Raw genomic sequence first — 26,523 nt, 5'->3', positions numbered from 1 at the left:
GTTGCCATAGAAAAGCAGCATCCATCATCAAAGATCTTCACCACCCAGGCCACACTCTCTTCTCACTGCTGCCATCACAGACATCCCACCTCTCCCGGAAGTCCCGGGAATCTCCCGCATAATGATAGCGGCTCCTTGGCGCCCGCAAATTACTGTATATACAATATCCTGGAAATCGATATTTTTGAGAACAAGCGAGCTGGGGGGAGGGGGAGGGGTGAGAGAGAGATGTAGCGAGGGAGTGACAGAGAGAGCACCCTGATTGGTCTCCCTTCATGCTAATTAGACCTATCAGCTTTCTCTGTGGGCGGGCTTTACAGTCGATCTCTCTCTCTCTTTCATTGTCCATCAGTTCAGTTCAGTGTCCTGCAGCGCCACGGCAGAGTATTCCAAAAAAAGAAAGTATAAAACTTACTTCACCCCAGACATATATATATATATATAGTTATATGTGTGTGTAAATAGTTTCAATATGTGATCAAATAAATTGTTGTGTTCTTTCATAATCAAATGTCCTGTATACATACACCCTTGGAGGTTGACCGGTGGGGGGGAATATGGGTTTGCGGGGGTCGGGGGTGGTGGTGCAACCTCCCTGAAATGAGTTTTTGCAGGGTGGGATGTCTGCCTTCAGGTAGAAGGAACAGGAGCCTCAGGACTTACACCATCAGGTTTAAGAGTAGTTGCTACCGCTCAACCATCAGGCTCCTGAACAAAAGAGGATTATTACACTCATTCCACTACTGGTGTTCCCATGACTGACAGTCTCACTTTAAGGACTCTTCAGCTTGTTATTTCGTGCTCTTGTTCTTTATTGCTATTTATTTATATTTGCATTTGCACAGTTTGTTGTTCATTGATCTTGTTTACAGTTACTATTCTATAGATTTGCTGAGTATGCCTGCAGGAAAACATGTCAGGGTTGCATGTGGTGACATGTATGAACTCTGATAATAAATTTTACTTTGAACTTTGGTTTGTCATTCACACATCCAATTTACTTTTACTCTCGAATGCTCACTGAAATATTCGTCATTCGGGTCTCTGTGATTTGTCACTCTTGAGGGATGCATTTTGCTTCCCAACGCTTGCTTCACTGATGCTGCACTCCTGTTGTCCTGCCATTCCAGCCTATATCTTCCCTGGACCTCTGACTCACTGGCTCCCCTTTCTTGTCTATTCTTTTTCCAGCTCAGGGACTTGCACTGATTAAGAGTATGTGAAGTGCCAAAGAGAGTTTTTCAGTGTTTAATGGCAGCAGGATTTGGTGTGAGCATTCCCACCCTACAGTAATTTAAAATGTGGTTTTAATTTGGTGCAAATGTGTTTCTCCATTGACTGGAGAATTGTTCTTTGACTCATATCTCTCCACAAGAAAGGTCTGAATTGAGCATTGTTTGTCGTATTCAAGAACATGTACTCTCATCCTCAGAGAGCTGAGCAGATTCCAAAAATCATTTGTTAAAAGAGAAAGTCGAAATTCAGTGGAATATTTGGAATTATATCATGCTATGATTCAGAAAAATCGTGACATTTGAGGAGCATTATCAATGGTTTCATCCAGAAAGACATTTGGAATTTAAAAAAAACTGTAATTGGGGCAGAGCAGAGGAGGCTTGGAAAAGCAAGATTTGGAGGAAAGGCCGGTATGGAATATATTAGTTTGAATGAGTAAGAAATGAAATGAAGAATCTGGAGAGTAGATGTGAAGCAGCTCTTTCAGCAGGACAATGAACTCATGATCATTTCCACAGTACTTTTCCCTGTCTTTTTACACTACTTATTTAATTTAATTACACGCATATAATTGTAATTTGTAGTTGCTATTATTATGTATTGGGGCAGCACTATAGTGCAGTAGTTAGCAAAATACTTTCCAATACAAGTGACCTGGGTCCTTCTCCCCATGACTGTGTGGGTTTCCTCTGGGAGCTTCAGTTTCTTCCCACAGTCCAATGACATGCTAGTTGGTAGGCTAATTGGTCATTGTCAATTGTCCCATGATTAGTCAAGTCAAGTCACTTTTATTGTCATTTCAACCATAACTGCTGGTACAATACATAATAAAAATGAGACAATGTTTTTTCAGGACCATGGTGTTACATGACACAGTACAAAAACTAGACTGAACTACGTAAAAAACAACACAGAGAAAAACTACACTAGACTACAGACCTACCAAGGACTGCATAAAGTGCACAAAACAGTGCAGGCATTACAATAAATAATAAACAAGACAATAGGGCAGTACGTTGGTGTCAGTCCAGGCTCTGGGTATTGAGGAGTCTGATAGCTTGGGGGAAGAAACTGTTACATAGTCTGGTCGTGAGAGCCCAAATGCTTTGGTGCCTTTTCCCAGAGGGCAGGAGGGACAAGAGTTTGCATGAGGGGTACGTGGGGTCCTTCATAATGTTGTTTGCTTTGCGGATGTAGCGTGTAGTGTAAATGTCCGTAATGGCAGGAAGAGAGACCCTGATGATCTTCTCAGCTGACCTCACTATCCACTGCAGGGTCTTGCGATCCGAGATGGCGCAATTTCTGAACCAGGCAGTGATGCAGCTGCTCAGGACGCTCTCAATACAACCCCTGTAGAATGTGATGAGGATGGGGGGGTGGGAGATGGACTTTCCTCAGCCTTTGCAGAAGGTAGAGACGCTGCTGGGATTTCTTTGCTACGGAACTGGTGTCGAGGGACCAGGTGAGATTCTCTGCCAGGTGAACACCAAGAAATTTGGTGCTCTTAACGATCTCTACCGAGGAGCCATCGATGTTCAGCGGGGAGTGGTTGCTCCGTACCCTCCTGAAGTCAACAACCATTTAGGCTCGCATTAAAACAATTTGTGAAATGCATAGCTCAAAGGGCCAGAAGGGCCTACTCCAAGTTGTATCTCAATAAATGGACTGCTGCCACAAAACTACATATTTCATGTCATATTCCGGTGATATTAAAGCTGATTCTGATTTAGCTGAGAAGGAGAATGTGGAAGATGGCAGGATTGGAGAGATCTGGATGAAGTTCCAGTGATTTGGATCCAAAAATATACAGCGTGTAAGGCAAAGAGATAAATAAGGCTTTATTAGAGTGATAAGATGAAGAATGGAGTTCCAAAAAGATCATTATTAAAAATATAGTCATAGAAACAGACACTTCAGCCCAACCCGTCCATTCCAATTGTGTCGCCCAGTGAACTACTCCCATCTGCTGTGTTTGTTATTGAGGGAGAGAGCAGAGCACACCAGGATACTCAACTGAACATTATTGGTAGCCATTCTTGTACAGTATGTGAACTCTTCCCATGTGGGAGTGACTAACTGAGTGGCATAGGAGTAACGCTATTACCTTACATGACTTCATCTGCCCATCCTTGGCCCATAGCCCACTGAACCATTCCATCCATGTACTTATTTAGATGCGTCTTAACTGTAATGTGCCCACCTCAGCCGCTCTTTCTGGCAGTTCTTTTTAAATATGCACTACTACTTGCATGAAGAAATTGCTCCTGATCTCACCTCTGATCTTAAAATTATACCCTTTTGTTTTCAGCACGTCCTCCCTGGGGAGAAAAATTATGTGCTTTCACTTTCACCCTGCCGGTGCCATTCATGATCATGTAAACCTCTATCATGTCACTCCTCAGTCTCCTCTGTTCTAGGGAATAAAGTGCTTCGGAGAGGTTGCATAGGAGAATGGAATGGAATCAGATGGGGTTTCGGGCATAGTGGCTTGGAGAGGATTAACAGAGATCTCTAGAAAGCTTTGCAGCAAAGAAGGAGATATCAGGAGATGATCAGCATTGAAGAAAAAATCCTGTAAGACAGAAAAAAATCAATTTTTTAGCAATTCTGAAACGTGTTATAAAAGGATAAAAATACAAATGGTGCCTTTGGGATGAAAATAGTATCAGTCTGCATAATGGGAGCTAGGACAGGAAAAGGTAATCAGAACAGGGGGCAAACCAGATTTCATCATGGACAAAAATGGCTTGTGCAAGGGGATCTTGATTAAAAGGCCAATTGGATGGATCCATTGCAGTCAGCAGACTTGGCACATTACAGAAACAAACTGATGAAACTGTGATTGCAGCCACAGATAATTGCTGCCTATTAGTGAATGATTGCAGTTTGTGTTTAGATGGAGGGCATACAAATTACATGACACTGCCTGACTCTGTGAGCTCCTTCTCCTGTGGTCTATTCTTTCCTAAAGGAAATGTTTCTATGGCTTAACTTCAAATCAGCTTTCTTCAAATATGCGGTGAAACACCAGGCTGATCAGAGATCTCTAAGTGACTACAAACTGAAACACCTTCTTTGCAGAGCTTGCAAAGGCACCCATCAATTTTTGACAGATCTTGCACTCATTCCTTCTTCATTATTGGTACTAGAATGTTTGACAATGGGCCTTCAAATCTTGGTGACGTCCTGTATTTAACTGAAAAGGGGAGTGCATTATCTAGCACTACAAATGTTCCAGAGGACCAGTTCTTCTACTCCCTGGTTTTCCTCAGTGGTTTCAGCAGAGATTATCTGAAGAGCTCTTTCAATTGATCCAATGCCTTGGAAGAGCAAATAAAAAGAAACATGATTTCCAATTTCATTTAGAGATTACAAAATCTGATCATTACTATGGAAGTCTTGGGAAGGAGAAGATTAGAGAGGTGTGGTGAACTACATATACGTGTCTGGACATGCCCCCCCCCCCCCCCGGCTGACTGCTCCTGTGGCTCCTCCCACAGACCCCGGTATAAAGGCAATTGGAGACACAGCCCCGGCCTCAGTCTCCAGGATGTAGTGTGGTGGTCATTTGCTGCTTGTTCTTTCTTCCAGCCAATAAAAGCCTATAGCTCGCCTCACGTCTCCGAGAGTTATTGATGGTGCATCAAGAGGGTTGTTAACAAGGAGAAAAGGACACTGAAAGGTTCACCAAGGCAAAGATTTAATACATCCTTTATCAGACCTGAATATGGCAAGATCATGATGAGGGGGAGACCGGGCCAGAAACTTATAAACAGGAACAAGGTGTCAAATTTCAGGAATGTTTATGGAAGAGAGTCAAGCAGAGTGAGAACAAGATTAGACTTTTAGTGACTTCCACAATCAATCTTACTGGCTACAGTTCTGTAAATAAAATCATTCAGATCATCTATGGCTGTAGTGAATATCTTAGATGAATTCAAGCTGTTTATAGTAGATATAGTAGGCCAGGTATTATTTGCCCCGTGAAATCCAGTTCTCAAAGATCCTCAATGTTCCAGTTTTCCCACAGATTCCTATGTTTTGTGAAAGCTGAAGCAAGTTAGATTTGATGGTATATTTTTTAATTTATTTATTTTATTAAGATACATAACGAATAGGCCTTCTGGCCCTGTGAGCTATGCCGCTCAGCAATCCCCCGATTTAATCCTAGTCTAATCACAGAACAATTTACAATAACCCTTTTCTCTCTGTTACCGTCAGGTAGGAGGTACAGAAGCCTGTAGGCACACACTTAGTGATTCAGAAACAGCTTCTTCCCTTCTGCCATCTGATTCCCAAATGGACATTGAACCCATGAACAAAACTTCACTTTTTTAATATATATTATTTCTGTTTTTGCACAATTTTTAATCTACTCAATATATGGATACTGCAATTTATTTATATATTTGTTTATTTGTATATTTATTTATTTTTCTTCTATATTATATATTACATTGAACTGCTGCTGCTAAGTTAACAAATTTCACGACACGTGCTGGTGATAATAAACCTGATTCTGACCTACCAACCCATGAAGTCACGGGGAGAACGTACAAACTCCTTACAGGCAGTGACAGGAATCGAACCCCAGTTGCTGGTACTGTAGAGCATTCTGCTGACCACTACAGTACTGTACCGCCTATAACAATGTGAAAATTCTAGTCTCATGGAATATTATCCAGATCAATGTTTTAACATGGTGAAGTGAACCAAGGTGCTTCACAACCGTGTTAAAAAGTACTTGGAAACATTTCTAAAATCTTGGTCAAAGAGAGGTTGTTGGAATTATAGAGATGAAGAAGTTTGGGAAGGAATATCAAATAATAGGCCTTGTAAAAGAAAGGCATTGTCAGAAATAGTAAAAAGGGAAAGAAAGCTGAAGAAGAAAACAGTTTAGGGGAAATGCAGAGATCTTGGGGTCTGGGGCTCTTGGCGGTTGCAGAACGGAGGAAAGAGAACATAAAGGAACTAAAATATTGTAGTTTTGTTGTAAAACTTGTACTGTAGCAAGTTGCTTCATTTTACTCTTTTGTTTAACCTTCTGAATAGGTGACAGTGAAGTGGTTGATAATATGTACGAGACAGATCCAGAGCCACCGGCTGGAGAGAGTGGAGGAGACGAAACAGAAGACAGCATCATGTCCCCGATTCCCGTGGGTCCACCATCTCCACTTCCCACCAGCAACGAATTCACCCCTAAAGAAGGATCCCCGTATGAAGCCCCTGTCTACATTCCTGAAGATATTCCAATCCCGCCTGACTTTGAGCTAAGGGAGTCTTCAGTTCCTGGAGCTGGATTAGGGATTTGGGCCAAGAAGAAGCACGAAGTAGGAGAGAAATTTGGTCCTTATGCAGGAGTTCAGAGGGTAACACTGAAGGATCCAAACTTCGGATGGGAGGTGAGTCAGACAGTAATTCATTTATTATTGCTCCCATTTAATTGGACTTTGTAGTATTATTTAGATTTATGACTATTTTACTCTGGCAATTTGCCACAAGCAGCATCATAGCCATTTTCCCACAGTGTTTAATATGTATCAAGTGAAATTTATATCTCTGAAGGGGTATGGTCCTCAATTTTCTTTGCTCTTATGACTCAAGAAGACAAAGTTTGGGCCAAAGATGCACAACAGGAAAAAAAAGGGAACATATTGAGTGTGAAGTGAGATTCCCTTGTTTCATTTAATAGATTCTCGTGGTAATATGGAAGATGGAAAAGCTTGGAGTAAGCATTCACTTGAGCATAATCTTTTGCATCTTTCAGGCCAGAAGATGCATCATACTTCTGTTCTGGTGCTCTGGCCAAATAAGGCAGACAAAGGAGTTGAGGAAATGTATTTTATAAAGAGACCCATTCATCCACCAAAAAATATTCTTGGTGAATAAGTTCTCTGTAGACAAACATGATAGCATCCTTCTGTAAATTATATGTCTTATAAGACGATTTAAAAGTTACCATGTGAAAAATTCTATGTTTGAAGTTAATTGTTATATACTGTTTAAGCAATTTTTCAAAAGTATTTCATGGTTTTCCAAATTTGTATTGTTGCAACTGTGAGAACTCAGACCACGTTTGGGTCAATACTATGCTTTCGCTTCGGATGTACTGATTGGAAATTGCGACTGGTTTGGAGTAAAGTCTGTCAATTAGGTTCCATTATAGAGATGTTAACATGACTGCATATTAGTTCTATTTATACTGAATCCTGGACGTTGTTCATTATAGTTTGAGAAACCACTGCTTTGTTACAAGTTTCATGCCTTGTATTGAACAGTGTTAATTTTGCTGGCGACGTAACACCCTGAAATTTTCCAGGAATATTGCCTTAAGGAGAACCCAGTGTATGTTTTGTTGATAATATTTTGCTATTCCCAGGAATTATCCAATGATTAAGAGAAACCTGGAAGAAATAAATAGTTTTATTTTTATGTGTGACAGATTTGTGGCAGACATACCTAAGTGTTAACTTGGAAATCCCTTTGGCATTGCTGCGAGTGAGTTAAATGATCTTTTACTTTGTAACAAGGGGGCTTTCAGCAATGTGTGATATTGACGGTGTTACAGGTTATAAGCATGAGATATGTTAACTGTATGAATGGTTCATCATACATTATGCACATATAATATATCCATGTACTTGGTTAACCATATAAAATAGACAAGGGATACTAGAATGGTGAAGCAGTTGATTGATTTTAACCTAGTCCTTGATTTTATTTGACATGACCTCATTTCACTATTGATCTCATTGAACGGAAGGCATTTTCTAGATATACTCCCTGTTCCACCTGAAGGACAAAACTCTAAGATTCTCATGAAAGTTGTCCTTTGACTTTGCAGAAGAAAACTGCAAGCTATTTACCCAGTTCTAATTTAATTAGGATTTTGTGTTACCATCAGTACTCTGATCCAATCTATGGTTTTTAGGAGTTTCCTTGTTTCTGTCCGTGATCTGGTCAAAATGCCCGATACTTGTCAATATGATAACATACTTACCCTTTTCAAAGAACAGCGATCGAAAAAGATTTTAAATAATAATTCTGTGTACCTGTACTCTGCTACACAATATGAAAATTGTTTTCAAAGCAACAACAAGAATGACATCTGCCAGACTATTCAATAGCAGTGATAAAGCATGGCTGAAGATTGTGAGCCATTGTCCAGTTCAGAGTTTGATCACATCTGATGGAAGATCTTGCGGGGTGTTGCATTAATCCTTCTCTGCCAAAAGCGCACTTGTGATCCAATTACAATTGCAAACCAAGTGCCAAATATCAGAAGGGATAAAGCCAAACTTATGTAATAGCTGCCATTTTGATCAAGGAAATGCAGAGCAAAGCTATTTCTTGACACTCCTCATACAGAACCACCCTGATGTCAGGGCTACCTCCACAATCACCATTTTGTTAGGAGAAGACTAATGTGCGTTTCACGTTTATATGAATGTTGTTGTGTGTCAGTCTGCATTATTTGTTAGGTGATGGCCACTTCACTCTGGCCTTTCCATTCCCTTCTATAACCCACTCAGGGTTACTAATTTTTTGTTAACAATCATGGACATAAATTTGTTGACATCTGTCCTCTGAAGTTCACTTTATTCCCGACTGTTCTTTGGGTGTGTAATATCTTTGATCTAGTGCACTGCTGGAGTGACATGATATGAGCCCCCCTTACGCTAGATTTTATGACCTGTGAGGGCAGGGTCCTACAAGATCCTAATACCAACAACACACTTTGAATGTACAATTGCCATGGCATTAGGTCTAGAACCATAGGGGGGGATGGAAGCTCACAGCCTCAGGGAACAGGAAGCTCCAAGGATTAATTTAGACCCATTCTACCAAGACAGACAATTTAATCTATTGGATGAATAGCTCCAGGCCTTATCCATTCTCTGTCTATTTTTCACAGACATAAGTGTGTTATATCAGAAATTGTCTATTTAAAAGCCATTAAGTGGGTCCTATAAGCAACATAACATTACAATCATATTACTCAAGAGCCTAAATGAGACTGTCATTTGCTCCGTAAATTCACGTGAAGCTGCAGAATGTTGTCACCTCTGTAGTTAATAGATTGGATGTACGTTCATTTAAATTAAAAATTCTGACATCCATTCTCTTGTACATCTTAAAGGCTTTTCAACAACAAATGGCTTTATCTTACAACTCAAAATAAAGATCTATTTTGCACTGAGAGGTGTTACTTCCACTGAAAATAAGGGACTGAATTTCAGAATCAGTATCAGGTTTAATATCACTGGCATATGTGGTGAAATTTGTTATTATACAGCAGTCCATTGTAATGAATAATAGTTTGAAAACTGTATACTTCAGAAAGATATATATTTAAAAAGTTAAATTAAACAATTGAGGGAGTGTTCATGGGTTCAATGTCCATTCAGAATTCGGATGGCAGAGGGGAAAAGGCTATACCTGAATCATTGAGTATGACCCTTCAGTCTCCTGTACTTCCTTCCTGATGGTAGCAATGAGAAGAGGACATGGTCCTGGTGATGGGGAGGGCCTTAATGATGGATGTTGCCTTTTTGAGGCATCGTTCCTTAAAGATGTCTTGGATGCTGGGGAGGTGAGTGCCCATGATGGAGCTGACTGAGTTTACAACCCTCTGCAGCTTATTTTGAAGCTGTGTGGTGGCCCTCCCCCCATACTAGACAGTGATGCAGCCAGCTAGAATGCTCTCCATAGTACAGCTGTAGAAATTTGCAAGTGTCCTTGGTGACGCACCAGAGCAGAGTTTCTTCCTTTTCCCAGATGTCAGCATTGCTGGTGAGGCCCAATATTATTTGCCCATTCTTTTTTATCAAAGTCAACAGCAGCTTCTAGAAAATGGGTGCCTACCTCATCCAACTGAATAAAAAACTTTAAAGTTCTTATTAATGGAGCAGGGTAGTTTAATTCTGAGAAGGCATAACAATGGGTTTAAAAAGTAAATGTTATAGAATAGGGAATTGAAAGTGAACAGAAAAAGACAAGGAATTTCACAGTGGAGCTTAATTGTTTCAGTCAGTGCAATATATATAACAGAACATCTTAAGAATTCAGATTGTCAACTTAAATCAGAATTTACTGCATGTCAAGAAATCCACTTAGGATCCTATATGCATGTGCACATGGGCCTTCACGGGCTTGGGAGGCCTGCTTTGCCACACCTGAAATATTATCATCTTACCAGATTCCCAATATGTTTCATTTAGATGTTTTTGTTAAAAACATATCACTCAAATGGGTGCTGTCACTTGCACCCCCATAACCCCAACTGCAGTTGAATCCCAGTCCCCCAAACCCCAACCCAAGCACAACTCTGGACCCTCTCCTTCAAGAAGGCAATCATAGCGCCTGTTGGCACTGATCATCAATGTCTTGATATCCTTCTGACTGATGCTTTTAACCTATCCCAATCTTGCTCCCTGATCCTCCACACCTCTTCCTTCCCAACACAACCTTACACCCTCCACCTTTCCATAACAAACAACCTGGACCACAACAGGTCTGCTCACCTCCATCTCGCATAGCAGGAGAAGGAAAGACATTTTAACATGCCAGTTCTCGTGGGCCTCAAACCCACTGAGCAGAAGAATTGGTCACCATAGAAAGCACATACTTGTACTTGTCCAATGATTGATCTCTACTGGTTGCAGTTACACCTTCAAATGGCATCTAAACAAATTTCTCCTCAGGCTGTGGAAAGATTTCAAATTAATTAATTCAAAGTCTGTTGAAATATGTGTTGCCAAAATAAAAAGCGACAGAGGCAGAAACTATTGCATCTCTTCAGGGCTGATTGTAAAAAATTATCAAATCGATGAAGAGGTTGAGTTATGGAATGGAGCTGACCAATGAAATTGGATTTGGATTGCTCTATCCAAGAGGCATTACCAATATGACTAATGCTTTCATTATGCAAATGTCAATTTTCCTGTGGCATCTTTGCTGAATATCAGGATTAGCATTGCTTTTTGTAGTTCTAACTGGGTAGTTGCCAAGGGTAGCTGGTGAGATCACAGCAGGAGTTCTGGAATTTACCTTGTCTTAAGATAGATCTTTGACACTCTTCAAATTATCTTTAATAACTTATATCTCCACAACAGAAGTTTTCAGAGACATTACTTTGGTGACTGTTTTTCATTTTGGAACATTTTGGTGAAAAATTAAGTCTAAAACCACAACTGTGCTGTTCTTGAATGGAGTGAATTGACCTGTTATCACCAGAGCAAGGCAAGGACAGAAAGAGTAACTCCTTCTCACCCCTACTTTCTCTCCCTCGGGTGTCTAACAAGACAAGACCGAGCCTCTAATGTAAAATAAGTTTTTTTTTCTGTAACAGCTCCATTAGAAATGTCAGAGTCTGTCAGGAAACTGATCCATTGTGATATAGGAAATGCATAAAAATTTATTTGCCTATCACTTTAAGTAATGATAAAGAATGTTCAGCAGGTCACTATTTTAAGATGAGAATTAGAATCCTACAGAAGTATCTGGTTTTTCATTTCTGTAGATAGACAAGGCTTCAATCATGGTTGAATACTAAACTGTAATGGTAATAGAAAGTAAAGACTACAGCAAAGACCTATCCAAAACATATAAAACTCAAAAAGAGCTTTAAATCACGAACACGAGAAAAATCTGCAGATTCTAGGAAATCCAAAGCAACACACACAAAATGCTGGAGGAACTCAGTAGGCCAGGCAGCATCTATGGAAAAGAGTAAACAGTTGACATTTCAGGCCGAGACCCTTCACCTGGGCTCAAGATGAAGGGTCTTGGCCTGAAACATCAACTGCTAACTCTTTTCCATAGATGCTGCCTTGTCTGCTGAGTTCCTCCAGCATTCTGTGTGTGTTGCCTCAAAAGGAGCTTGTCAGGGTAAATGTAGAGATGTTGCTTCCATTGAAAGGGTATCTACATTCAGGGGTCTGGGCCTCAAAATAAAAATGATAGCTATTCAGGAATTTGACCCAAAGATTTGTAATCCTTTCAAATGATTTAATTCTCTAGCAAAGTAAGTTGTAGAAGGTCATTCATTCAAGGTATTCAAGGCAGAGTTTGGGGTCAGTAGAAAAAAAGAACAATGAGATAAAAATCAACCTTAATCTTTCTGAATGCAGAGGAGGTAGAAGGAGTGGAATAGTTTATCCTTGCTTCTATTCCTTAAGTTCTTAAATCAGAAAGGAGTGTAGTGCAGATACTAGAAATCTGTAAAAGCACAACTAAATTTCAATGGAAGGATGAAAGGGTAAGAAAATTCAGAATTTTTACTTCACACAAGTGTGATCACTGCAGGAATAGAGACAATTTGCATGAATACTTCTGGCTCCAGGTCTTAGAGCACAACAACACAGTGCAGTACGGCCCCTTCACCCCATGATGTTGTGCCTAAGCATTGTCTTTGCTGGCTGGAAGACTGCAAGTTGGCCAAGATCTCCTGCCTCTATGGAAATATAATGTCTGGAATTATTTGGGTTAGTTGGATGGGCTGACGTTTTTTATGCTTCAATGCACCAACTTGTGTAACTTAATCTATTTTATCTTTTGATATGAATAATAAGCCAGTGATTGTCTATATTCTAAGTGTTAAGCAAGAGTTCCATCCTACATCCTCTTAAAGGAACCTCTGAACCAATATCATTGTCAGATCTACAACTAATCTCAAGAATTGATAGTAGAATGGAACTTGGTGCACTGGCCTTTGAAGTGTGGCATATACCCTTCCAGCCCTTCGAGCTAGGCTGTCCAGCAATACCCCAATTTAATCGGAGCCTAACTATGGGCAATTTACATTGACCAACTAACTTACCAACCTGTAGGTCTTTGGACTGTGGAAGGAATCTGGAACACCCAGAGGAAACACACGTGGTCACATGGAGAACGTACAAATGCCTCTCAGGCAGCGGCGGGAATTGAACTTGGGTCGACTGAATTGTAAAGTGTTGTGCTAACCACTGCATTACCATGCCGCCCACCTTCTCCTAAACAAGAAATCCAGAACGTGTGCAAATTGAAATTTTGATGTGGAGTGCGGTCAGAACAAATTTATTTGTTTAAGTGCACAACTTGAACTTGCTCCATTGCCCAGTGTAGAAATGACCGAAAAGTAAACAGAATTTGATTCATGATCAGTGTTTGAAGTCTGCTGTTGTAGCAGTAGAAATACCACAAGAAATGCCCTTAGTGCACCATGGAAAGAGGATATAAAGTCAGCCAGGATATCTGTTCTTGCTTCCTTTTCTCTGATCATTAAAAAATATATCATTTATGGAATATATGTGATGCTGACATAAACATTATTAATTGGCGTTTGCCAACTATCCTAGATGGCTGTGAACTTTTTAGTTTGTAACACAAATTGATAAAATTAAAGAGTTTGATAGGCCACTTCAGGAGAAGGAGAAGAAACAACCTCTTTGATAAAGGATGATTTTATTCTTTCCAAGATGTGGGCATCACTGTCAGAGGCAACATTTAATGCCCCTTCCCAGTTCCTCAAATAAGTGAACCACATTCTTAAACTAGCGCAACCCCAAAGTAAAGTTAGAATCGATAGAATAAAACTTTGTCGTTGCTCAAGACAACGAGAATCCAGTGTTACTTCAGTCCGTGCAAAGCAGATATGTGCAAAACATGCAGTACAGCTTAATTAAAAGAAACAATTCCCATTTTTATATGCAACTAGTGACTTTGATAGTCCATAACAATCAAAGGCCATTGGCAAGCCGGGGTGTAGCATTATTCAGCTGCACAACAGCCCTCAGCAAGAAGCTGTTTTTCAGTCTATCTGGGCTGAGACGTTTCTGTATCTCCTGTATCAATGCTGTAATAGCGGTAATTCCAGAGACTGTATGGTATATTAGTCCGTTTCACTTAAATATTACTGAGGTCTCTTTTCTTAAAGGTCATTAATAAATCAATTGAATTTTAAGAACAATCCAGCAACCTTATGGATGTTTTTAGGGTTAAAGAATTATGGAGGTATACAGCAGAGAAACTGGCCCTGTGTCCCAACGCATCCATACTGACCAAGGTATTTTCCTGTGACAGTTCCATTTGTCTGCATTTACCATATATTCCTCTGAACATTTCCTAATTATGTATCTGCCCAATGGCTTTTAAGCATTTAATTGTACCTGCTTCTACTGTTCTGTAAATCTCCCATCCTTCTTGTGGAAAAACTTGCCTTTAATTTTTTTTTCTTCCCACTTATACTTGTGCTCTTACTTTTAGTCTCCCCTAGCCTGGGAAAGAAACTATGACCATCCACCTTATCGATGACCCTCGTGATTTTATAAATCTCCATTAGGTCTCCCAGCTGCCTCCTTTCCTTTATATCAGCCAGTCTCCACTTGAGGGCAAACTAGTCAGTTCACATTTGCTCAAATTAAATTCCATTTGCCTTTTCTTGGCCCACTTATTTCAGTTGATCTAGAACCAATCATATTCTTGGACAACCTTCTTCAGTGTCTACTACATCACTGATTTTGGTGAGATCTCCTGTAGCTCCACCAATAGACACTGATCCTTAAGAGAGCCTGTTCTTCCCCTAGTTATCCCTTCCTTCTTCTTCTGCCCTTAGCTCACAGTGAAACATAGGCTATTCATGATTTCCCATCTCTGTCATCCAAAGTCGATGGTGTGGTTGGAGTTCATCAATGTTTCTACTGTATCCACTGTACAAGGATTAGCCTCTGCAGCTTCACTAGAGACCTGCTGGCCAGCCTTACCTGTTTCCACCTCTCACGAAGGGAACTTTGAAAGGCAGTTACCCCTTTACTTTTAATATATTTACAGTATCTCCTAGGATTCTCCATTACCTTCTCTATCAAGGATATCACAGGTCCTCTTTTTGCCCTCTTAAGTTCCTTCTTACTTCTTTACTGGTGTTTTTTTTTTCTTTCCCACGTGTCACCTGCCAAAGTCTGACTGAAATTCACATTTTCTGAAACGCTATCACTCTGGGAAGTAAACTGAGGTACTGAGAGTTTAAGAGTGCTGTCAACAATTTTGATCAAATTATTGGGCTTTAAAAATGCAGAGAATGTAATGAAGTATAGAAAAAAATGTGGGTATAAATGCAGAGAAAATAAATCGATAGATGTGGGGATTCAGGGAGCAAGCTCTGGAGAGAAAATTGGAGTTGGAATGACAAAAATGGAAGAGCGTTGAAGACAGAAGGAGAGAGAAAATGGATGCTGGGTTCATTTGCCAGGTTTCTTTCAGAGACCATTTTCCAAACGTAATTCTAGAAGGGTAAATATACACGAAGCAGCACTGAAATATGAGCTCGCGCCTTCTCGTGAAAGGAAAGACAAAGTTGCAGAAAAGAAAAGTGCAAACAGAATCTTTTGGATGCACAGCCTCAGCGAGACTCCTTTCTGGTTTATATATTCTATCAGACACCATTGTTCACTGACAGCACTTTGAGAGGCAAGCTGATAAAAGTCTGGCTCTATCTTCAAACTTTCAGGACACCTCTGTGACATAGAACATAATAAAAGATAATCTGCAAATTTGAATTGAAGGACACCTTGGAGTGAGGGAGCAAGGTCCAGATTCTCTATTGAAAAGGATCCTAATATTGATTTTCCTTTGCCTTTGATAGCTTTGTGTTGAAAGAGTTGGGCAGGATTAAACAACCACACCTCAAAGCAAAATAACTATTCTACTGGTTCCCATGACTAATCAATTGACCTTCACCGCCTTGCTAACACCAAGGTTTAACTATAACCTGTTCTGGGGACCCTGTTAGCGGATGATATCTGATTCAGAGGTTATCACAGGAAGATACAGGTGCTGTCTCATTGACAGGCAAGGCCAACAGAGAGACAGATACCTTTCCCAAAAGTAAGATACAAAAAGTGACTCAAAGTGTGATTTATGTTAATGTAAAACCAACTTAAACCACCAGATTTAACAAACACAGAGAGTTCCTCAGATTGATTTATTAGTAAGCCCACTGTTCATTGTGATACAGAGCCAAATAAGCTAGAAGGACATCAAATTTGATTCCTAGTTTCTGTTTAGTTTGCTGATCTCAGTTGAAGGGTCCAGGGACAGCACAATAACTTTTAAGTTTCTCTAAACCATTGGTTCCCCACCTGGGGTCCACAGACCCCTTGTTTAATGGCAAAGGTCCATGGCATAAAATGGTTGGGTAGCCGCCCGCTCTAAGCAAAAGAGAATAGAAAATAAATCAGACCAGGTTTTTGCTCCTGCTTGTTGACTAATGCCCTCTGTTGCATAATTCACCTTTGCAAAATTCAGCCAATGAAAAGACAAGGTTTAGTCTTGACGTTGGCTCTGCCTAGCGATCAGTCAATGTAATGCAGATCAAGGCAGCACTTTTGTAGGTTATCGGTCTGCAGAAGACATTAAAGTGAAGACTAATCCTTTCCTCACTATAACTCTCAATTCAAAGTCATTGGATGAAGAATGGAAGCCACAAGCCCACATGACGTATCAGTTCACTAAACCAGGGATAAATGCTGAAATCTGTTGTAAAAGGTTTAATTAAAAAGCAATCCAGAGGTATAAATTTTGGAAATCTGAAGTAAAAACAGACAATGATGAAAATATTCAACAGGGCAGACAGTATTTGAAATAGTGAGAAACATTTCCACTTTTGATGAAAAGTCATTGAAATAAAGTGTTAACTTTGCTTCTCTTTCAGTAGATGCTGACTTACCCGATAAATATTTTCAGTACTGAGTTGTTCTCTGAGATTGGTAATTTACTTGCAAGCATTTTGTCACCGTGCTGGGAGACATCATTAGTGCACTGCTTTTACAATCATAGCACACTGATGATCTCTCCTCATACAGCACAAAACATTTGCAAGTAAACTGCCAAGATCGGAGAAGAACTCATTGTAGCCATCAACCACACAAACTATATGACTTCTGAATTATTTCCAGTATTATCTGTTTTTGTACGGAAACTTTCATGTTTCCTTATTTGAGATCTGAGAACGAAAGAAGGGAGGATAAGGAGGAAAGTAATTTGGACGACTGGATTGAAAGGCATCAGTAGATTTATGCATAGCATGTTCACTCAGTCAAAGATAACTGATCATGATAATGGTTAAGAAATTTGATGATGAACTCCCTGCTTTCCTTTGAAAAGATCCACAGGATCTCGAACTATATAGACCCTAGATTGACCATAGTTTCATCAGGAAAGTAGCAAATCTGATGCTGAAATAAATGCCCATTTCAATTAAGCAATGGTCATTTGTTCATTTTGTGCCGTGTCATATGATGTGGGTGATCACGGTCTTGACCATAATTGCTCTTGGCAAATTTTTCTACAGTGGTCGTTTGCCATTATCTTCTTCTGGGTGGTGTTTTTACAAAACAGGTGACCCCAGCCATTACCAATACTCTGTGGAGATTATCTGCCTGGCGTCAGTGGTCACGTAACCAGGACTTGTGATATTCATCAGCTGCTCATCGGACCATCCACCACCTGCTTCCATGGCTAAGCAGGTGCTACACCTTGCACAAGGGTGACCTGCAGGCAAATGGAGGGAAGGAGCACCTCACACCTCCTTTGGTAGAGACTCCACTCCACCACCCTAAAGTAAATGTAGTCCCAAGTAAATATTTTATAAAATATGTTAAGAGAAGCATGCAGGCCCTATCAGTTACTTCCCTTTCAATCATCCTGATTGTGTAGGGAGTATCAATTTAAACCCAGCTTCTCTAAACCTTTATTTAAGAGTTTACCAAGTTTCATCTGCACTGGTAATCTGTTTCAGTTGCTGCCTGGAAACCCACATTCAAAGGCATAGATAAACACACAGGTGGCATATTTAACGTGCTCGGATATGTCTGCTCATTCCTACTGATCCTTTGTAGGGAGTTTCCTGAGACCCTAGACACTGGAAAAGCAAGTACAGTATATGACTGGATAGTGAGTGTCATTAAATTGCACAGTAAGGGAGGAAAATGGAATGGTGTTTACCCTCCCTTGTGTCTTCTTTCTTGTACCTATGGGTGATTACAAACAGGAGGGAAAATGTGCATTGCTTTTCATGTATCAAGGCTGAGAACAATTTGGAGCAATCTAACTGACTGAAAATTAATCATCTTTAATTTTCTCCACGGCTGGTGATATTAAACTTGATTCTGAATCTGATCACTCCCTTATACCTTCGGTTGCTAAGGCTCTAAGTAGTGAAATTCCTTCCTTTAACTTTTCTATCTTTCTTTCTTGCTTGACACCACTTCTTAAAAGAAACTCCTTGATCAAATATTTGGTTACTTTGGCAAATATTTCCTTGCTTGACGGTGTCAGTCTTGGGTTAGTGTTATCATAGGAACTGCTTTAATTTTTACTGCTTGGAAGTTGCCGTATAAGTGAAGAACGTGTGGCTGGAATTGACTGAGCTGGGGAAGGTGAGGCTCAGTCCTCAAACCCATTTGGGGTTTGAAGTGGGTGGAGCTGGTTCTGGATTGATCATTTCCCTCATTGCATTATAAGCTGAATGGACAACGAGCTAAGCAAACCACTGAGATTTTAAACTTTGTGAACCTACATACTGCTCAATCATTGGACAAACTGGAGTTAACTGATTCTTTTTATCTGCGTTTAGCCATTTCTGATTATTTTAACCACCCCACATTGATTGAAAGACTAATCATGTTGACTTCTCAGTTCCCAGAGAGTTATCAGCAGATGAGCTTTGACTGTGGACATCAGCTTATTGAATTTCTCTCTTTGCATATCAAGCAGCCAGGGATAAGACCTCACTGAGGTGAGAAGAGCATGAAAACTGATTGCTATGACATCCTTAAGGTTTACAAGATTATCATAGCAAACTTTTAAAGCAGAAACAGAACACTGGTGGTATTTGCCTTTTCATGCTTGCTCTACAACCAATGCCTCAAATGGCAGATACCTGATAACATTAATTTTTTCAATATTAAATCTGAAAATTTCAGATCAAATTTATGTTAATACTTTGCTTTTATTTTGATATACTGATTAGCAATTGCGGCTGGTTTAGAAATCTGAGCAATGCACACAAAAAGCTGGAGGAACTCAGCAGGCCAGGCAGCATCTGGGAAAAAAGTACAGTCGACGTTTCAAGCCGAAATGCTGTGTTTCAGCCCAAAACGTTGGCTGTACTCTTTTCCTAGATTCTGCCTGGCCTGCTGAGTTCCTCCAGCATTTTGTGTGTGTTGCTAGGAGTTTTAGAGTGTAGATTTTCTTCCTTAAAGTGAACGTGTTATTTTTAACAAGAATCCAGTGGTTTCCAGGCCACTATTCTTGATACCAAAGGAAATTTTAAAGTCCATTGTGATCACTTAAGTTGTCCATGGATGAAATGCAGTAAAAGTTGCGATGAGCCAACATTAGCCAAACTGCACCTCGATTCTTCAGTAATAGAGTTAAAACTAGTGTTTTAAAAAGTACTTAATGACACATCATACATGCTTATTATAATTCTGTGATTTTTAATGGCATATTTACATCGGAGTGGATGACCAAAACTTCAATCTCATGATGATTCCATATATATTTTCTGTAGGTGCACTTGGCCCTGAAATAGAGTAGCATTCTGTTCTCAATACTTAGAACTAACTACCTCCACATGCAAAATTTATTCTGTCACACCCTCTTTCTGGATTGCTGTGCACGCTCACTCTTTTCAATCTCTATTTTATTGTTACTTATTGAAATATATTTATTTATGTGGAAGAGAAGTGACGCTTGAGTAGGGAAATGATTCCCAGATGTGCTCAGGAGCCATTAATAATAGAGGTGATATAATTGCCTGCTAGCCTAGTTGATTATTAATAGAATTTTCAAATAATAATTGCTGAATTATTCCTGAAAATTTTACCTGAGGTTAAATCTTTTGTCAGAATGCCCGGGTCTCTATGCCAGCTATTTTTATTGTCTATGTATTAACCATTTGTGGTAGTGAACCGCATTTTAAGACGGATTTTATATCTCCAAAACTTAGTAACTGTTCAGTATTTTTCCATCTAGCAATGTCATGTGACTCAGGAACAGGGAGGATCATAACATTTAAAAACAAAAGGACAAGTATCCCTGTGTCACAGTGTAAACCCAATACTAGATATGCAGGAATTTATATTTGACTGCTTTGTGAGGTACATTTTAAAAGTGCACATAATATGCACATATCATAGATCAGACAACTTGATATGATTGGAATTGTTGAATATTAAGTCCTTTGCACACCTTCTGATTTAGATAGCGTTGGCATGTTAACTCTCTGCATTTTTCACTTGCTTTGTGGTCACTAAGGGTGCCCATTGTATTAAAAGAAGTGTGGTTAGCTTTTAAAAACCTTCATTGTCTTCAATGTACTTTAACTAGTTTCCATTTAATACTTCAGAAACTTGTTTGATAGTATTATTTTAAACTCGTCCATTTTGTGCCCAGTGATTCCTTGGGGTGGAAAGGAGGGCTGAATAGTGTTGGGGCTGCAGATCTCAGTTCACTTCTCGGGAGAAGCCTGGTCAGTGAGTTGGTGCTAAAGGCACATGAAAGATCGCAAACGCTTGAAATCTGGAGCAATTCACAAAATGCTGGAGGAGCTCAGTCTGTCAGGCAGTGTCTGTGGTTAAAACAAAGAAACATGTCATCCCGGGCACGGAACTGTTAGGAACGGACACAGGAGAACGAAAGTAAGGCTTGAAAAGAAGAAAGGCATCATGAAATAGACTTTGCTTGACCCATTGAGTTCCATCAGCATTTTATGTGTTGGGAGTTCAAAGAGTTTGGTTGATTTGTGCATTGATCCCAGAATATCTACAAAGCTGTGATGCCACTTTTAGAGTTCAGCTACTTTTTGTGACAAACTTTCAGCCTGAAACCTTATGGGTAAAAATTAGAGTCATTGAGTCTTTGAAAACTACAGCATGGACCATCTAGTCCATGCTGAACTCTTTAAACTGCCTAACCCCACTGACCTGCTCCCAGAGCCAAGTCCTCCATACCCCTCCCTTCCTTGTACCTATCCAAACTTCTCTTAAATGTTGAAATCGAAATTGCATCCACCACTTGCACAGGCATTTTCACCACCCTCAGAGTGAAGAAGTTTCTCTCATGTTACCCTTAAGCATTTCGTCTTTCACCCTTAATTAGATGGGGCAAAGGGTGCTTTGTTAAGGTTTTTGTTCTTACCATTTCATTGTTTCCGGCATTGCAGAGTGTACCAACGATCCTGGTCTTCCAAGAGGCAGTTTTCGCTATTCAACCATTATTAATTGTTATCATCAGAGGTTCTCACAATATGGATTTATACCCATATATCAGCCATAAGATGTAGGAGCAGAATTGGGCCATTTGGTCCATTGCGTCTGCTCCGCCATTTCATTATGGCTGATCCATTTCCCCTCTCAGCCCCAATCTCCTGACTTCTTCACATGTCTATTCATGTCCTGACTAATCAAGAATCTATTAATCTCCACCTTAAATCTACCTAGTGATTTGGCCTTCCCCTCTTGCCAGAAGAAAGGTGAAACCCCAGGAATAAATTCAGAACAAAAAGAAGTCAAAGAAGATCAAAAGAAATCAGTTGATGAGAGAAAGGATGCTAACGTCTGCCTTCTGCTAAAATAAACATTCCAGCAGGGAAAATTGCATAGCTTCAAGCACCAATGTGATAGAGCAGAATGCTACATCCTTGAAGGAAAGGAAAGCAGCCAGCATCCATTCCCTCATGGACAGTGGAGCCTTTCAATGTCCCTCTCATCATGGGGTGTGATGAATGCTACAAGCTGGGTAGGTTAGAAAGTGCGGAAGTGAAGAAACAGATTCTTGACCTTCATCTTTAACCCTTTCATTTAATCCCAGCATAAACTCGAAGCATCCGTTTTGTGGAGCTGCAGGGGCCAGGTAGATCTTTGCAGGCTGCTGATTCAGGAAGTCTGACTCTTGACCAAAGTTCGAAATACATTTATTATCAAAGTATGTATGCAGTATCCAACCCTGAGATTGGTCTTCCTATGGTCTAGACATGAAACAAAGAAACATCATGGAATCCTTTCAAAGAATGTGCAAAAAAAAAAGAACAAATCATTCAAATAGCAAAATACGAGCAAGAAACTTAGAATATAAAACATCAAACCACAGAGCCATTGAAACAGTCCAGGAATGCATAAACTGTCTGAAGGGCATTGCCTTTCCAGCACTGGAATTTAATATCAGCACATTCAGAAAAATTATCCTGTCCAGTTCTTCAATAGATGTAAATAGCACTTCTAGGGTAAAGGCTAGCCATTGGCACACCTGGGATCACAATCACAATCCAGTTGTCCTAATGCATTAGTCATCCAAGCAATGCATAGCTTAGGTCATAAACAGGATGCTACAGTGTCACTAGTACTGATAACGTTACCAAATCAACCGTCAGAAATGCTAGATAGGAAAGCTTCCTTGACGTTAGTTTGATATGTCTCTGCAATGCACATTGAGTGGAACTCCCCCAGGACCAGGTATATTAGATCTGACAGTGTTCAGGGTTCTCAGTTTTGGATTAGTTTGTACTGGGTAAGTTAGAACTTCTTTACTGGGGAAAGCGGATTACATACATTGCTAGTGTTACTGTACTCGGGTAAGGATTGACAAATCCTTTGCTCGAGCATACATCTGGAAGATAGGAATATCTGTGTGTAAAGTAAACTTGCTGAATTATTCTCTTCCCAAGTACATTAAATACCCATAAAACATTGGCAATTTCAGGAGTCAGGAGGGAACAGATTCTATACAGTTGTGGCATTGTCAAAGATAAGGCAAAGGAAATCAATGAGAATTGGCTATCATTAGTCACATTATATTATATTAAGAAAGCCGTGCTTCATCCTGGTATCTTTTTGTTAGTAAATCTGACAGGAGAAATAACAGCCATTAGACTGAAGAGCAGTAAGGCCATAATTCTCTGCAGCGAGTGCTGGGTCTTTCAGAGCTTTCCAGTGCAGGATTCAGATTAAGAAAAAAAAATGGCATGCCTTATTTATAGTGATGCCTTTGAATTTATGTTGAGTCGTGCAGCACATTATTCCCCTGCCTGCTGATACAGAAAGCACCACTCATAGACCCCTTATAAATCATCAAGGGTTTTGCCTTTTTTGCCCCAAGGGTCAAAACAACAATGATTGTGGTCTTTCACTGAGTAAATAATAGCATTTATCATGCTTCAGTTTATCCTGCTAATTAAGCAATAACAGCACAGAGAAACCGCACGGGAAAGGGAAAGAAATCTACAGAAGTGAAAGAAACTGCCACTGTAAAACTAAATTATGTCTTTCATCTTTACCAATATTTTGCCACTGGGCTCCCAATTATGTGAAAGATGCCAAGAGAAAGAAAAGGAAAGACTTGTAGTTACATAGTGTTTTTTTTTACCAACCTCAGAGTTTCCTAAAGTGCTTTATGACTACGAAGTATTGTCAAACTGAAGTCATTGCTGTAATGAGCTGAAGCATCAATGCCATTTATTGCCACAACAGCCCCACAAACTACAGTATGATTATGACTGTATAATGTTTGCATTTGGAGATGAGGCCTGCATTTGTAATGTGTCTTAAATTGCATGTTAAAGTGGTAAAGCTTGGGAACCCCACCACCCAGGGCATGTTCTTTCCTTGCTGCTCCCATCAGGAAGAAGGTACAGGAACCTCAGAGCTCACACCACCAAGTTCAGGAACAGTTACTACCCCTCAACCATCAGGCTCTTGAACCATAAAGGGAAGAAGTTCACTCCGCTTCACTTGCCCCTTCTCTGAAATGCTCCCCCACCTACAGGCTCAGTTTCAAGGACTCTTCATCTCATATTTTTGATATTTATTGATATTTATTTATTATTATTATTATTTCTTCTTTTGCATTTGCATAGTTCGTTGTCTTCTGTTTGAATGCGCAATTTGTGTGCTCTTTCATCGATTCTGTTATGGTTATTATTCTATAGATTTATTGAGTCTGCCCACAAGAAAATGAATCTCAGGGTTGTATCTGGTGACATCTACGTACTTTGATGATAAATTTACTTTGAACTTTGAGACCTTTTGCAGTCTGGGAAATTCTTTTTAATTCTAAAATTAAATTTTATTGACAAAGGATATATGAAGAATGCAAGCAGTACATGACTTTCTTTTCATTCATAGTGTTGTTAAGACAATAGATTTGTAGTGTCATCAAATTGATGCATTATTTCTACAAGCAACTGGTGCCCCTCCTGATGCCCCTTTGAACGAGTGTTTGAGGGACTGATAGACGGGAGCCAGTTGCTCTGTATCTGGTGGCAAACCGGACTTTAGTTTGCATTTCTTCCCCAAAAAGCTTACATGTTGGCTGAACCAATCTACGCAGCATCTTCAGCACTTAATTCTGCAGCCTGGAATGTGCCAGGCAGTAGCATCCACCCATGGACATCTCATTGTACTGGGAGGCCATGTTTTGGGCAGACCACATGTAGGCTTCCCACCAAACGATATTTGTCTCAGTATGGGAATAGCATTGGGATCATACAGTCCACTGACATGTTCAGAATGTATCTTCACAAGGACCCTTGTCTCATTTGCCAGATCAGATTTGTAAGTTAGACCAAAAGACCATAAGACATAGGTTAAATTCTGCTACTTTCAGCCTATGCGATCTGCACCACCATTTAATCATGGCTGATTCATTTCCATCTTTATCCTATTTTTCTGACATTTCCCCCTAATCTTTCATGCCCCGACTTATCAAGAATCCCTCAACCTTTTCTGTAAATATACTCAATGACCTGTCTTCTATAGCCACCGGTGGCAATGAATTTCAGATAATTAGTTGTCTCATCCTCATCGCTGCCCTCTAGAGGGCAGTATTGAGAGTGAGACCCCATTGATGAGCAGGGCCCCTCTCACTATTAACCAAGTAAGGACTTGTGCTTGTCGGTGAATTCTGATGATGAGGCATCTGTCAAATGCTCTGCTCAGTGAAGCTATCCCACAGGATCTGTTATATCCTACAACCACAGGGCCTGCAGGACGTTCCATGCTGACGACTGTCTTATGGACACGTGGTCAAAGTTGTTTCTAGGAAGGACAGGTAGCGCCAGCTGGAAGCATTGAGTGCTTTCAGCAGACCCAGAACCAACCAGTACCACAGAACCAAGTACAACTTGACTGATCATCTGTCACTTCCAGCAGTTTTACTTGTTTCAGGGGAATGGATGGAGCTTATTAGCTCCTCCAAGGCCAGTGGCAGTTCTAAGCTCTCCACTCGTTATTGCGTAAGACCTCCGGGAGTGGGGTCAGGAGGGTCTAGGAGGCTGTGCTTTCTGTGGCTTTTCTGTCATACGCATCAGCATACAAGCTTTTGCAAAACCTCAATATGACTGTCTGCCAAGATGATACTAAACTGCAGTCTTTCTTAAGGCTGTGGTGGGTGCAAGTATGAGTGATCACAGAGGAAAATACTTAAATAGAACCCATCCAGGCAGAAGGTCAGACCCTCTTTTCGTAACGCCAAGGCAGGCCTCAAACGTCTGGTGAAAGCCTGCCAGAATATGCTGTTAATTAGAATTATTTTGCACAAATAATGCCAAGACAAGCATTGGATGTTATTGCTATGCATGCTCAACAATCTCTGCATATGTATGGCATACGCATGGAAGATATGAACAAAAGTTTGGAAGAGCAGCATTGTGCATGAACTGCTGATTATGTTAACAATCGGGTTTTTGTTAAAGTGTTGTCACATGGCACATGAAAATATTGTGCAGTCCAAAAAGATTTCTGGACCCCAAGAAACTGAAGTGTTCCACAGCTTTGAATATGTTAAGGTTTAATTAACTGGAAACTAAATTATGTAACATTGCTTATAATACTGCTCAGGGCCTGTATTCACTGGAGTTAGAAGAATGGGGGGACGGTTGTCTTTGAAACCTACCAGATATTGAAAGGCCAAGACAATGTGGATGTGGAAAGGATGATTTCTGTAGTGGTAGAGCCTAGGACCAAAGGGCACAGCCTCAGAATAAAAGGACATCCCTTTAGAAGAGAGATGAGGAAGGAATATTTTTAGTCAGAGGATGCTGAATGAGTGGAATTCATCACCAGCGATGACTATGGCGGCCAAGTCATTGGATATTTTTGAAGTGGAGGTTGATAGGTTCTTGATTAGTTGGGAAATCAACGGTGAAGGTAGCAGAATGGGGTTGAGAAGGGAAATAAATTAGACATGATAGAATGACAGAGCAGACTCGGTGGGCTGAGTGGCCTAAACTATGCTCCGAAGTCTTGCATCTTA

General features: G+C 40.2%; 1 protein-coding gene across 14 annotated transcripts in view; it reads left to right on the top strand.

Annotated features, from left to right (window-relative positions):
• prdm16 (PR domain containing 16) overlaps positions 1-26,523 on the top strand; it is a 742,940-nt gene that overhangs the window by 231,673 nt on the left and 484,744 nt on the right. For all 14 annotated transcript variants that reach the window (XM_059952207.1, XM_059952208.1, XM_059952204.1 and 11 more), the window contains one exon: positions 6,289-6,638. In XM_059952207.1, coding sequence (XP_059808190.1) covers positions 6,289-6,638 — 350 coding nt within the window. The remainder of the gene's footprint in view (positions 1-6,288; positions 6,639-26,523) is intronic.

Source organism: Hypanus sabinus, chromosome 27 (genome assembly GCF_030144855.1).
Source record: "Hypanus sabinus isolate sHypSab1 chromosome 27, sHypSab1.hap1, whole genome shotgun sequence".
In the NCBI taxonomy this organism is placed as follows: Eukaryota; Metazoa; Chordata; class Chondrichthyes; order Myliobatiformes; family Dasyatidae; genus Hypanus; species Hypanus sabinus.
Note: the sequence above shows the minus strand (reverse complement) of the source record. Positions and strands in the feature narration are given on the sequence as shown.